At 51.2% G+C, this 13,887-nt stretch overlaps 1 protein-coding gene across 1 annotated transcript in view; it reads right to left on the reverse strand.

Annotated features, from left to right (window-relative positions):
• Positions 1 to 1,070: 1,070 nt before the first annotated feature.
• MARCHF10 (membrane associated ring-CH-type finger 10) overlaps positions 1,071 to 13,887 on the reverse strand; it is an 85,967-nt gene continuing 73,150 nt past the window's right edge. The window contains exons 9-11 of the mRNA XM_074320075.2: positions 10,122 to 10,235; positions 4,716 to 4,758; positions 1,071 to 1,261 (exon numbers count right to left, since the gene is read on the reverse strand). Of these exons, the coding sequence (XP_074176176.2) occupies positions 1,200 to 1,261; positions 4,716 to 4,758; positions 10,122 to 10,235 (219 nt within the window). The 3' untranslated portion in view covers positions 1,071 to 1,199. The remainder of the gene's footprint in view (positions 1,262 to 4,715; positions 4,759 to 10,121; positions 10,236 to 13,887) is intronic.

Genomic DNA, 13,887 nt, shown 5'->3' on the forward strand with positions numbered 1-13,887 from the left:
AGGAAATTCATCCAGTTGTATAAACATTAGCATGAACGAGCTTTAGAAGATCTTCATCACTCCCACAAGTCCTCTTGAGCTGTCGTCTACAGTCTACCTCCGCTCCTAGTCCCAACCCCCGCAATCAATGATCTTTCTGTGTCTAGAGTTTTGCCTTTTCGAGAAATTGCATATAAATAGAATCATACAACATGGAGTCTTTTGTGTCTGGCTTCTTTCACTTAGCGTCATGTTTTTGCATGTATCAGTACTTAACTGAGGAGGGTGCAGCTCACTGGCCCATGTGGGAATCGAACCGGCAACCTTAGTGTTAGGAGCATAGAGCTCCAACCACTCGAGCCACCGGGCTGGCCCCATGTATCAGTAATTTGTTCCACCTTTTATTATTTTTTTGACCTCTCTCTCTCTCTCTCTCTCTCTCACACACACACACACACACACACACACACACACATACACACACACACAAACACAAACACACAGTTTTCTCACAAATCTTCTCTGACATTTTTTCACACCAAGTTTGATCTGGTCTTGGGGCCCTAAGATGTAATTAGGAGAGAAGCATGGAGTCCACACACCAAACAGGTCCCATGTAAGTGGGTACCTACAGGGGCAAGCTGTCCATCCGGTTGTCCCAGCCCATGATGGTGCAGGCTGTGACATCCCTTGTGACAATGATGGTGAGGAGCAAGGAGAAGTGGAGGTGGAGTGGGGGCTGTTGGACTGCTTCCCCCTCCTTGCAAATGGAGGCCCTCACCCTTTGTCCATGGAAACTGCAATAAACAAAGCAAAACTGGGTGAATTAAGACAGTTTACTGAATATGTGGTTTAGTCCCACTCAGTGGACTGAGGCCTAAACAGGCACCCTCAGCAGAGGGACCCCAGGCCATTAGGCTTGTCAGGGCTGCTGGGTCCCCTGCGGCTTTTGGGCTGAGGGGCAGCAGCAGAGCACCCTGCAAGGGGCTCAGCAAGCCCAGGCTGCTTGGCCTGTGTTGTCTGGGGCAGGGCTGGTCGCTGGTGCTGTCCACAGATGCTCAAACCAGACCCCAAGAAGAGAGTGGCATAAAGTGAAAATGGTAACTGCGGACATGCTGGCTTCAATTTTAGTAAAAAGGAGGAGGAAGGGAGTCATATGGGGATGTAGAAAGGGCAGCTGGGGGAGAGGTCGCCCCCGAGCTCCTTGGCCAGCTCTCTTGCTAGACGACCCGGCTGTTGCTTTGATAAATGCTGCTTTCATTTCCATCTCCCAGCTCAGAATCTGGAAAGCAAGAAGATCTCTCAGGCTGTAGAGCCATAGCAGACTGCAGGATCTGCTATGGAGGGTGTGGTATTGCTGCCCCTCCTGGCCCCCCCGCCCCCCCACCCCTGGCAGTGCGTGTGCATGCGCGCGCGCACACACACACACACACACACACACACACACACATGCTGCAGTGCCTGGAACAGTGTGGGGAACAGCTGCAGCCTGGGGCTGGAGAATTCCTAGACTGCCCCACTGGGCTTTCAGCCAGGCCAGGGCAGCTTGACTGTAAGTCCCTTAACACAAGCACCTTAGTCATCACCACATCCCCACGTGGCCTGGTGAAGCAAATGTTTGCAGGAAGAATAGCTGGAGGAACCTCTCAGGGTAAAGCCCCCACATAATGCTCTCACTTTCTTAACTTGGCTGGGAAGGGGGAAATTGACCTATGTTTTAAAGAAGTCTTTCAGAGATCAAATGACTGGAAGCAGAGGATTGTGTGATGGCAGAGAGGGAGGGCAGAGAGGCCCTGGGATGGCAGTGGAGTCTAAGTGAGAAGGTAGAACTGAGGTGAGAGGGCTCTTCTTTATTCTTGGGGGAAACTCTTGTTCTCAGTATATTTCTTTTCCCATTGGCTTGAGTGAGGGCTCCCTGACTATTAGGAAACAAACGGTTTCTGGCTGTTGAAGGACAGGGAGCAGGAGAAATCGACATTCCCCACCCCTACCTGGACCCTCTCAGCTTCTACCTCTGCTACAAGGAAACCCCAGCCCCACAGCTGCCCCCGTTCCCTCACCCATCCTGTTCTTTCCCCTAAAGCGAGTTGCCTTGACTTGTGCATATGGTGGGGAGGCCCAGCCTTTGGCCTAAAGACCCTTATGCCTGAGACTATTCACACCTGTCTTGATGGCTGTAGGAGGCATTGTTTCCCTCTCTGGCCTTGGACTTGGTTGTGGTGACATTTATGCCAGCTGGAAAGCAGTTGTCAGGGGGGCTGGGTCAGAGCCATGTGACAGGTTGTCAGACCTGGGCACACCCACCCGGGGACACTCCCCAGTTGCTCTTACCTTGGTGTCACCTGTGGCATGTATGTGTGGCTTCGGTACCCAGGTGCAGGGGAGGGGTGCTAGTGAGAATGAGAAGGTTGGCATGGGCACCACAGAACCACAAAGAGGCTGGCATTGCTTTGTGCCACCTGGTGGGCCCTGATGTTTTGCCTTTTTCCCTCCCTGTTTACCTGAACTGAGCTAGGGTGGCAGGTCACAGCTGTGACTCAGCTCTGGCAACCCAATTTAATAAAGTGCTGCCAACCAGGTGAGTCATGCCTGGCTGTTGGGGATCAAAGAAAGTGTGGCCCGCAGGAGGGCAAAAGGCATGTGAATCTGCCTCTGGCCGCCCTGGCTCTTTTCTTGATTACGGCTCTAGCAGGAAGCCAGGCACAGGCTGCATGTGACCAGCGTGCCAGGCCCGTCCCTCTGTGCAGGACTCTTCCCCACCTCGGTTGAGCCCAGGCTGGGGGCAGGTAGAGAGGGCCTAGACCTACATATCCAGGGGAGAACTGGCTGCCCCCACATTGGGGCTGATGTGGGAGAGTGGGTGGATCCTAGAGCTAGTCCCAGCTTCCCGAAGAGGGATGACAAATGACGTCTCTCTCGAGCAACACGTGAGGGCAGCGTCGCAGCGCAGAGCACTTGCAGGAAGGGCCCCCTACAGCCCTGTCCGTGGAAACTCCTTTTTAAGCACCACCCAGGGATGCTCTCCTCCTGCCCTCCAGAGACATCAGTTTCCCCTGGGGCCCGGAATTGGAGGCTGGGGTGTCCCGTCCCCATCCTCCCAGCCCGGCCCTCAGGCTCCTGTAGGAAAGGCTCGGCACTGCTGCACCTCTGGGGACAGCAGGGAGGCACCAGCTCGCGCTGAACACTAGGGGACGCTCCTGCCCAGCTGAACCCACCCGGACGCGTCCGGCTGCGGCAGGTTTCCAAGAACCCGGGAGAGCCGCGGGCGCCTCCCGGGCGGGGGCTAGGGAGGGGCGCAGCCGGCACCACGCCGAGACACTGCCCTGAGCTCTGGGTCCGGAGTCCCCCGCCCCCCTCCCCCCACTCCCCGCGCCCGAGGTCGGCTTAATGTCGCGCCCTTTCCGGAGCTGGGGCTCGCGCCAAATGCCGCGATTAGGACCAGGGAGGTGCAGCGCAGAGGCATTTTCCCCGAGATGGGGTGTGTGCGCCCGCGACACAAAGGTCTTTCTCGGCCGCACCGCTCCCTTCCCGCTCGCTCGCTGCCCAGCTGCCGGAGGGGGAGCAGCCGCTTTGGGTCGGCCCTAGCGACTATGCTAGGTGTCGGGGGCGGCAGCCCAGAGTGGCCCCCGGAGGACGCAGGGGGACATTGGGACATCGTCCGGCTCCGTTGGACACAGTCGCGCCCAGGACTGGGAATCTGGGTTCCTTTTGTGAACGAAGGCAAGGGCCCTCCCTGCATCTCTGAAAATGGTCCCCCCATGCACACTTGGATCTCAGGACTGCGTGCCCTGAATTGTAAACTGGGTTCTCTAGGGTCGTCATCTGGGCCCTACCCTGTGCTATTTGGAGGTAGTTCAGCTTCTTCTCCAGGCAGGTCTATTGGGGGTTCCCAAAAGCATCCCCGTTACCGGCTGCATCGGGATCACCAGGGGCTCACCCCATGGTCTAACCCGGAATCTCTGGGAGGGGCCCAGGAATCTGCTTTTGGTAAGTCCCCAGGTGATTCTGATGGCAAAGCCTGTGTGGGAATCACTGTTCTAAACCTTTTAAGGGCAGGCAGTTGTAAAATTTCTCCCCAGAAGAGCCTCTGGGGATGGAATTGTCTCATCCCCCTAGGTTCATTGTAATGTTTATTCTCCCCACTGATGGAGAAGTTCTTCCTGAGTCTGACTGCAAGTCCTCCTGCTTTAAATTAAGCACCTTTTCTCCTGTTGGGTTATATATGGGATAATGAGCCTGTCTGAAGACAGATTTGTCTCCTTTGAGGGACCTTTCTCAGGAGATCTGTTTTTCTTGTTCAGCCTCTGAATCCAGCAGACCCACTTGATTGGGCCCAATGGTGAGAAAAACCCACGAAAGCCACCAGCTTGTGATTGAAAGTGGTCACTTCCACAGAGAGGCTCCCCAAGTACTAGAGCTGGAGAATTCCAGCAAAGGAAAAGGAAAAAACCTGCAGCAAGGCACCCTACAAGCACAATACCGTCTTCCCTTCTGTTGGCCCTTTTCCTTGCTTTCAGGATGAATTAAAATTCTTATCTGCTTTGCGTCCAGAGTACTTGGACTTGCCTTCCTGATTGCTGCAGCTAGAGTTTCCCAAGCTTGTGGGGCTATTTTTGCCTCTGGGAGGTGGTCATTACTTCCTTCCACGGTATTAGGTTCAACACAGTGACCGAAAAAGAGTAAATTAGCAAATATCCTTCAAATGGTAGGACTGACCCCCCCCCCCCCCAACCTACTTTGATTTTCCTCCGGCCTGGGTTGTGGGAAATTTCTTGAGAACTATGAGAAAGGAGACAATGAAAAATGAATTGTTTTTCCAAAGCAGTTGTGAACAGATGTATAATTCCCTAGTCTCAGGAATGTTCTAGGAATCCCTTACATCACCTTAAAGGGGCAGAGGAAATGGGCGGAGGTGCCGAGGGCATATGCTGATATTCAGCACCTGCGTCCTCGTCCTGAAGACAGCCGCAGTTTAACCCAGGTCACCTTTGCTGGTTCAGGGCTTCTAAATTTGGCAGTGTGAGCACACTTGCTTCCTTTCCGCAATTGATCTGAGTAGCAGAATCCCATTCTGATGGTCCGAATTACATTTATAGGCCGTGGGGGTGAAGGCCGTGCTAATTGGCCACTTGCCTCACCACTGGCTTTTAAACAATCGCTTGTATTCTCTGCCTGGCAGGAAGCAGCAGGCACATCAAGGCTCTGGACTCCCTCTTTGTTCTGACTTTATGGCATTTTATGCCACAATAAGAAACACTGTGTACTCCGTGGGAGCCCATTGTGCCAGGCTGCAAGGATGTGAGCTCAGTGCAGAGGGCGGGTGCTCTTCCCCCAGGAAAAGAGGGGTTTTGTAACAGGCTGGGTGCTGGACACTGTTACTGGGGCAACTGCCTAGCCAGTGTGGAGGCAGCTTTGGCCCCTGGGTGCCTGTCACCCATTGGCCAGGAAGAGGGCAGGAGAAGGATGGAATTTCTTGTAGAGGAGCGGTCCCAGTTACCTGGTAAATTATATATCAGGACTGTGCTAACCATGGCTTCCATTGTCTCGGGGCTGGGCTGCTGGGATGAGCTCATTCTGCCTCTAGACTCTGCCAGGTGATCGCATCTATCTAAACCAGTTCTCACACTCCACCAGGAAACACCATCTTGGTGAGTGTGGGCCAAACCTGAGCCGTCCCTATTTTGGGTAGGTTTGGTCCTTTGAGATGAGAGTTTGGGGTTTGTAGAAACAGTATGAATGGAGAAGGCCTAGAGAACTTTCACCCAGCCTCACACATAAATGGATGAATGGGATTCAAAAGCTACTTAAAGACCCTACCTGCTTCCCAGGCCAGCCATTGCACTCCCCTCCCCCTGGTTTCTTACAGAAGATTTTCCTGTAGGTGCAGTGTTACCAAAGCACAGCTAGGTCAGGAAACAAAGGTGGGCCTCACTCCAGGAGGGCACTGCAATGGTGGGGAACGCCTGGGGTCCCTCTGCTTTTCAGCACACTGACAGGGATGCTCTCTATTGTTTTACAGAGTTTAGCGAATTAGGCTGTTAAGAGGTACAGGGGACCTGCCATGGGCAGGCAGGGAGAGAAATTCAAGGTATAGGTACATTTCATTGGGTGGGATAGTGAGCATGGTAGAGATAAGACCTATGGCATGGCTGAGGATGCCCAGGACAGGGGACTTTGGGGGAGCAGGCCCTGAATAATGGAGTGCCCTATGTGGGTGCTGAAAGGAAGAGAGGAGAGAAGGCAAATCCATTTAGCTTTACCTCACAGGCCAGCCCTGTGTCCCCATCACAGGGTGAGCCAAGTGGGGTCACATGAGTGGTGGTGTCCTGTGTTCTCTGGAGGTGCTCCTACCACGAGCACCTAAAGTGAGAAAGGTCAGTTTCCTGCTGAGCACTACGGAGAATGCCATTCAGTCCTTCTTTCAGCCCATCCCTCACTCTGTGCCCACCAAGTCTGTCCTTCCCATCTCCAGTGGTTTCCCAGCAATCCCATGAAGTGGGTATGCGAAGAGACTCTGCATCCAGACCTGCCCATCCCCAAGTTTTCTCTATATGACAGCACCTCAGTTGCTCATACTTTGGGATAGGTGACCAGATTTTTAACTCAGCCCCTTACCCTGTACCATTGCAGCAGCTACCCAGCTGGTTTCATCCCCCTCCAGCCCACCCACCTCATGGCTGCTCTAATTATCTCTCAAAAATGCAGGCCTCCTGACCTGCTAATCCCAGGTTAAAAACCCTTCAGTGGCCTTCTAGAACTGCACACAAACCCTTCACGTTCTGCTCCCTGCCTACACCTCCAGGCTCACTCCCTGCCAGTCGTGGCCACACTTAACTCCTTGACTTTCCCAAACATGCACGTCTTTTCAGGTCTCTGAGCCTTTGCATTTCCTTCTGCATGGAATGCCCTTTCCCTCCCGCCTACCCTTGCCCATCTCCACGATTCAGTGTAAACATTACCTCCTCAGCTGATCAGCTGAAGAGAGCAATAATGGAAGCAGCTTTGCCACCAGGCTCTCAAAGCAGTCAGAAGACTGACGGCAAAGAGTACAACCTACTTGGATTAAAAGCAAGGCCTTGGAAATGTTGGCTTGTGTCCCTGAAGACCCTGCCTGGACAGTCTATCCTGGGGAAGGAATGGAAGGAGGGGGCAAGAATGGCGGCTCCTCACATCACCTAACTTTGCTCTATGTTCTCCCACATCTGGCTCAATCTTCTACATAACACAGGCACGTTTTTGATGCTCTTGGTTACATGTCTGTTCTCTCTTTAGACTCTGAATCCCTTATAGGCAAGGAGTGTCTTAATCATCTTTGTATTCCCAGAATCTAGTTTAGAACCTGGCGCATAGTAGGCACACAGGAAATGAATAAATAAATATACCTTGAACTTGGGTGTTCCTTTACCTAGAGTACCTTTCTTGCCACAGTTTTGTACTATCACTTTCTCTAAAACATAACTCAAGACTAGCCTCCGGATTTTGGTTCATTGACTCATTGTTTGAACATCAAAGGTTGTTGAGCACCTACTATGTGCCAGGCATTTCCTAGGCACTGGAAGACTGTAGGGTACAAAAGAGATAAGGATTCCGTACCCAGGTAACCAGTGAACACCTCCCCCCTGCCCCCCCCCCCCCCCCCCCCCCCCGTGCAGGCTTTATTGGGCAGTCATTTAGCACCTGTGGAATTAATCCATGCTCCTGGCATTCATAGCGCCTGGGACATGGTCAGGAGTCAAACATGATTCGCTGTGTGACAGCATCATGAGAGACAGAGTAGAAGGCCAGGCTTTGCCTTCAAATAGCTCACAACCTCACCTGGGAAACAAATTTTTCATTTATGGGATCATTGAAAATCCAGCCAGGGAAGACCTGGAGTTGTCAATTTCACAGCTTCTGGGAATTCATTGGGTCCACCGGTTCTCTTGACCAAGTGCTACTTTCCAATTATTTTCTGGTTTTCTAAATTCCAACTTGATCATAAGCTCCACAGAGAAAGGGACATCATGACCTCATGTCTGGTAGCCAGTCTCCTGATCCCCATCTCAGCACCTGATACGGGCCAGGGCATGAATGAATGAGTGAATGAATGTTCATCACCACTGACGGGCATTTATCACTGGGCACCTTAGGGAGGCACAGTCAAAAAGAACAATGTGAATGGGTTCTCCAGTACTGGTAGGTAAGAGAGAGGGAAGGAGGCTTCTCTCCAAACCGTAGTGCCTCTCTTTTGCTAAATGTTACCCACAGATCCTGAGTATTTTCTACAAGAAAATACTGAGACTCAAATCCAGACGTGTGAATTTGACATAAGTCCTTCGCTTTCCTACTACCATTCGTGTACCTCTTAACTGGTGATTTGTACTGGCAATTGCTTGGTAGTTTAGTGGGTGAGGTCTACCTCAAGGGTTTTCAAATTAAATGTAAACTGTGGTGAGAGAAGTGTGTTGCCCTATCCTTTCAGCTCTCTTCTGCCCTGGTTCCCAGCTCGCTCCTGGTGTTTCTTACTCCTTACTCCTGCTCTAGGAGGGTTTTACCGGAAGGTTCTTCAGAGTCAGTACTTTAGAGCCTTGGTTTTCATCCATCGGGTTGTACTGCTTTGTTGTCTTCTCATGTTTGCTTTGCTGTCTTGGAGGCTAATGTTGCTGGCATTGGCGTGCTGATGTTGTGGCCATCTGTAACCTATATCAACCCTGGGTGCTTTGAAGTTCAATGTGCAATAAAAAGTTCATTAAAAAGATGTGGCATCATGAAAATGAGGTTACAGAAATGTTAACAAAGGATCATTTCCTGCTTCCTGTACCATTATTTTTACTTTTTTTAAAGTGTATTTCTCTGAGGAATTTATGTCACCATTAAAACTACGGAAGAGTTAAAGGAAGGACAGGCCTGGGTCAAGAAGAGGGTGAGATTCCTGAGGAGATAGCTTGGCAAAGACCCAGGCTCTTTGCTTAATTGAGGGCTTAGGGTTTAAGCCAGAAAAAAACATCAGGAGAAATCTAGAATTCTTAAGACTAACGGTCTGAACCAGGCGTTTTTAATAGAGATGGTTCCAAATGGATCGCAAGAGACTCCGGTCGTGCAAGGTCTGCGGCAATGTAAGCAACACGTGGCATCACTGGATTCTAGTCTCCAGGCAGTGACTGTGCTGGCAGATGCCTCTAGTCCACTTGAGGTTAGAGGAGAAGACAGAGAGATGGAGAGAGAGGTACATGGGCTAGTGTGGCAGAGTGTCACCGAGACTGCCTCATGGCACCATTGGCTTGCTCACTGCCACACTGGCTTACCTTGTAGAAGGTCAAGTTCCAAGCCTCAGGGGATGTTCTGGGAAAGCAAAACACAAAGCACAGCAGCCCCTGGCACGACCTTAAGATAAGGGAGGTGCCCTCACCTGCCAGTGCTCTCTGCTGGCCCAGCCCCAGAGAGACATTTAACCAAGAGGAGAGTCCCTTGGGACTCAGGGTTCTGACTTGACAATGACCAAGACACTTCAGAGGTTGGCCCGTGCACCTCCTCCTACATCCTGGTTGACTTGGCTGAGGCCAGGCTCCAGTGAGAGCAGACCCAGGCTTCTCCCTCCGCACCATGAAGCTCCTAGAGGGCCCCTGCTTCTCTTGTTAAAGGAAAGACAGCCACAGGTGACCATTCCTGGTAAACACATTGTCACTTCTCTAATGACAAATGGTAACACCATCAGCACCTTTATTTCTTGGCATATGCACTCACACACAGATGCTAGAATAATGTACCCTGGGATCCCAAATGAAATAAACAGCTTTCTTGTGGGGCAAGGCCCCTGATTTTCACAGGCCCTCCATGCTTGAGCAGTGGGAATGCCCACATCTAATGTTCACGCAGCCTCAGCAGCCTTGCTGGCCTCTATTCTGGGGGGCAAATATCCCTAGAGACTCACTCACCTGTATGACCATTAATGACCATGGAACAACCACTCATGTTTACCAGTAAGCGGTTATGTGATTATCACTTACTATTCAACCAGCAGCCACTAAGTTTCAGTCCTACTGATGCCAGTGCCATGTCCTACCGAGTGACCGTGAGGACCTCAACAGAATGCACATCTAGTAAACAGCACTGCAAGGCTTTGGGGCCTGCTGCTGGTTGGTCCGGGTCAGAGCCAGACTTACCTGCTCTCTCGCCAGCCGGTTGTAGTTCCGTCTCACGAGCTCAGCGAACCTCTGCTTGTAGAGGTGAAGCAGCAGCATCAGATACAAGCCTGAATTCATCAGCTCATTCTGTACCTGAATTTGGAAGAGGAAGTTCTCGAGTTCATCTACAAAATATTCATGATCTAAACCATGGGGTGGAGGGTAATAAGGCCAAGAGGTGACAAGACATGGGACAAGAGTGCAAGTCCCAAGGCCAGGCCTACCCTGGAGGGCCAGAGAACAGAGCCATCCGGGAATTTTTTACAGCCTACTGAGGACGTCCTGGAAGAGCTCCATGCCCCAGACTCAATTCCATACCATGAACATTTATGGAGCAGCAACGTGTTAAAGCCTTGAGCTGGGTGTTGTGGGGAACATGGGCAAAAGGTCTCAGCTCCCGGCTGGGACCCCATCATCTGATGTGGGTAGGGTTTCCAGGCGGGAATTCCCACCCATTCTCAGGAATTTTTTTCACTTTCCCATTCCCGAATCCTGAGAAAAGTTGGTTGGGAAATCAGGAAAATCACCTCCTTGAACCCAGGTGGTTGGTAGTATCGGCCGTCACTTTGTGGAAACGATTCATCATGGAGAACAGAAAACAGTTTATATCTCGGGATTTGGGAACCGGAAAGTGAAAAAGATTCCTGAGAACGGGTGGGAATTCCCGCCTCAAAACCCTAGATGTAGGAGAGAGTGCCTCGTTCATAAACAGCTCCTGTATCGGCTGGATACATCAAGGGCTCCAAGGGAGATGCAAGGGGAAGAAGGAGACTCACTGAATTTGACATGGGACAAATCTTCTTTGATGGTCCTTAAAGGATGGGACTTTGGTAGGTGGCTCTGAGGGGTGTTAAGGGCCTTTCAAATGGAGATACTGAATGCAAGTGAAGGTATAGAGGTAGAGAGAGCAGAGAGTGTATTGGGCAAGATTCCCTACTCACTGGTGTGTCTGGAGTATAGGGGGAGGGGTGTTGCAGACTTAAAATTTTTTTTTTGGCATGGGCTGGGGAGATGATGAGGTGGGACCATACTAGGCAGAAATAAGGAGTGTGGACATCATGCTGTATGTATGTTATGTAGCTGCTGGCCTCTGAGCAGAGGAGATGTGTGTCTTAGGAAGGCAAACTTCTCCATGGGAGAATCTGGAACACAGATGTCGTGGGGGCATCTCCCTTTAAAATTATACTTAATGATGGTCTCACCTAAGGCCTTCCGCCCAGGCTGGTCTATTACCATTTAACCCCCAGAGAGCGGGTGCCCGGCTTGGACGGCACTGTGACCCTCAGGGCCTTTGCTTATACTCTTCCTCTTTTGACCTGTTGGCTTGTTTTTGTGTCTCTGGTTTGAATGTCAGGCTGTGTCCACAACTTCTTTTACCACTGTCACACTGTCACCTCCTTGCAATTGTCCCAATGATTCCTTTAGCCCCTGACTCTGAAGCGTTTGTTTTTATTTTGCATACTGTGTCTTGTACTTGTTAATGTTTTTGCCTTTTCTTGGTGGGTGGGTTGTGTGTTAGTTTCCTCCCTGGTGCTTAGGACATGGGGAGGATCTGGCCATCTGGCCGACCGTGGCTCCTCTGTCCTCAGCTCCTTTGGCGGTCTGCGCTGCAAAGCCTCACCCTGTGGATGCTTCGTTGACCTTCAATAAATTAGTGGCATCAGCAGCCACTCCTCCCCTCTGCCACTTCAATCCCCCATCTGTCCTCATGCCAAACCCTCACTGGGGGGAGGTCTTGGGAATGAGCCAGACAGTGCTCAGGAAGCCCCAGGGGACTAAGCACCCCAGCAGAGGGCATGGCCCTTTACATCCCCCTTGGGAAAGGTCCGAACTGTGACTGTTTTCCCAGGATAACTGAAGCTTGGACTTGACACAGCGACCGCCTCGGCACCTCTTCCTTCCTCCCACAGCAGCCTGAGGTGCTTCACAGACCCATCTCCCTGTTCCTATTCATTCAAGGGCAGCTCAGGAAGCTGGCACAGAACACACCTCATCCAGGATGAAACAGCTGCCAGAAAAGGTGCCCAAGTTGAGCAAGGAATGATGTGCTTGCTCCTCCTTCTGAATCAGGGCCAACTCCAGATCTTGGTGACCACTGGCCCCAAAGTCACTGCTCAAGGTCGCTCCACCACCCTACAGACCCATCTTTAAAGGCTCTCGTCAATTGTCCTTAGCAGTTAACCTCCTATTTTTAGCCTTTCGTCATGTTTTCTGTGCTCTCCTGACCTTGGCCTGGAGCCGGCAGAGAAGTTGCTTGTTTTCACTTTTTTTTTCCGTTTTAATTGACTCCTCCCACCTTCCATATGAGTCGGTGACTACTTTATGGTCTGTTTCTCAAGCCACCTCCTCTGGGAAGCCTTCCTAACCTACCCTTTAGCTCCTCCAGACAAACCAAGCCTTGTCCCCTGTTTGCTTTTCTCGGCAGCAGTAGCTTCCTACGAGCTGCTGATGGTTTTCTCTCCCTCACTCTCTTCGCCAGTAAGCCTTTTATTCTCAGAGACACTCGGAAGCATAATGGCAAATCAATCAGCTAGAAAATGGCTTGGAACTATCAGGTTTGTCAAAGCATTCAGGGAAATCATTTACTTTTTATGACTCAATAAGGCCTGGAGGCATGCAGATGGGAAAATATCCACTAATGTTTTCTGCAGATAATTTGAAAAGTCACTTCTAGCAGATTGTGTCTCTTCTCTGGTCTGTGGGAGGGAGCCTGTCACGGCGCCATAAATCTCAGTGGCCCTGCTCCTTTATGTGGCCCTTTGCTGAGCATGTGATGCTCCACAAAGGGGCCGGGCCAGCCAATCCGGGCAGGCGTTTCAGAGATGAGCTAGGTCATCCTTATACTCCGAGCCACAAGTGGGAGGGATTAGTTATCAGAAAGAGTTCCACGGCGTTTTGTTCAGCAAGGGCCAAATGACCTAGGTTTCGGGAGTGTTATTTATTCAGCTCCTCATGACCTACCTCTCCCCTGACCCAACTGTATCTCATTTAGATGCCCATGTGCAGTGTTGGGTGGGAGGAGGGGGTGGGTGGGAAGAGCGGATGGGAAGACTTGAAAGGGAGAGCATGTGAAGCAGTGGTCAAGTGCTCTGGAGTGCTCAGCCCTCCTACCAGATGTTTCTCTTTCTCCTGCCCCCTCTTCATTTTGTTAATATTCATTTCAACCGAGAGATTTGGTACCGATGGAAATTCTCAATTTAATCCACTTGAAGAAGCGGGCAGCCTGGCAGAATGTTCTATCAAGTCTTCAAATATGTTCGAGAGATGCTCCCAAGTGTGAGGGTGATTAGGTGACTGCGTGTGGCCAAGGACATCTGCCCGTGGTTGCGATGGAGTGAGGCCAGGCCTGTGCTTCGGCGCAGTGACAGCCAGAGCCCCGCGGAGACCCTCCTGAGCTGTAGTGCCAAGATGGCAGAAGCACTTCTGCATCTCACAGCAGGCGTGGGCCCCGGCATAGGCAGCCTGGAGCCATCAAGGGCTATGATTTTGGGCAAAGAGTTTTAATTGTGCATGGCCAAAGTGGCTCCATTTATAAAAGGGGAGACGTCACCGCTGTTCTGCCTGTTTCCTCCAAGGTGTTATGGCAAAATGAGGAATACTAGTGGGCACAATATTTTACAAAATGAAAACGTCCTACAAGAGCTGAGAATTGAAGATAGGATCCTGGGCAAGGACCCCTGTGCCCTGTTTGCCTGTGTGCGCTTAGTGACTAGCCCCATGCCCAGTACATAGTGTGCTCAGTAAA

Source organism: Rhinolophus sinicus, chromosome 12 (genome assembly GCF_057876585.1).
Source record: "Rhinolophus sinicus isolate RSI-liver-muscle chromosome 12, RSI-T2T, whole genome shotgun sequence".
Taxonomy (NCBI): domain Eukaryota; kingdom Metazoa; phylum Chordata; class Mammalia; order Chiroptera; family Rhinolophidae; genus Rhinolophus; species Rhinolophus sinicus.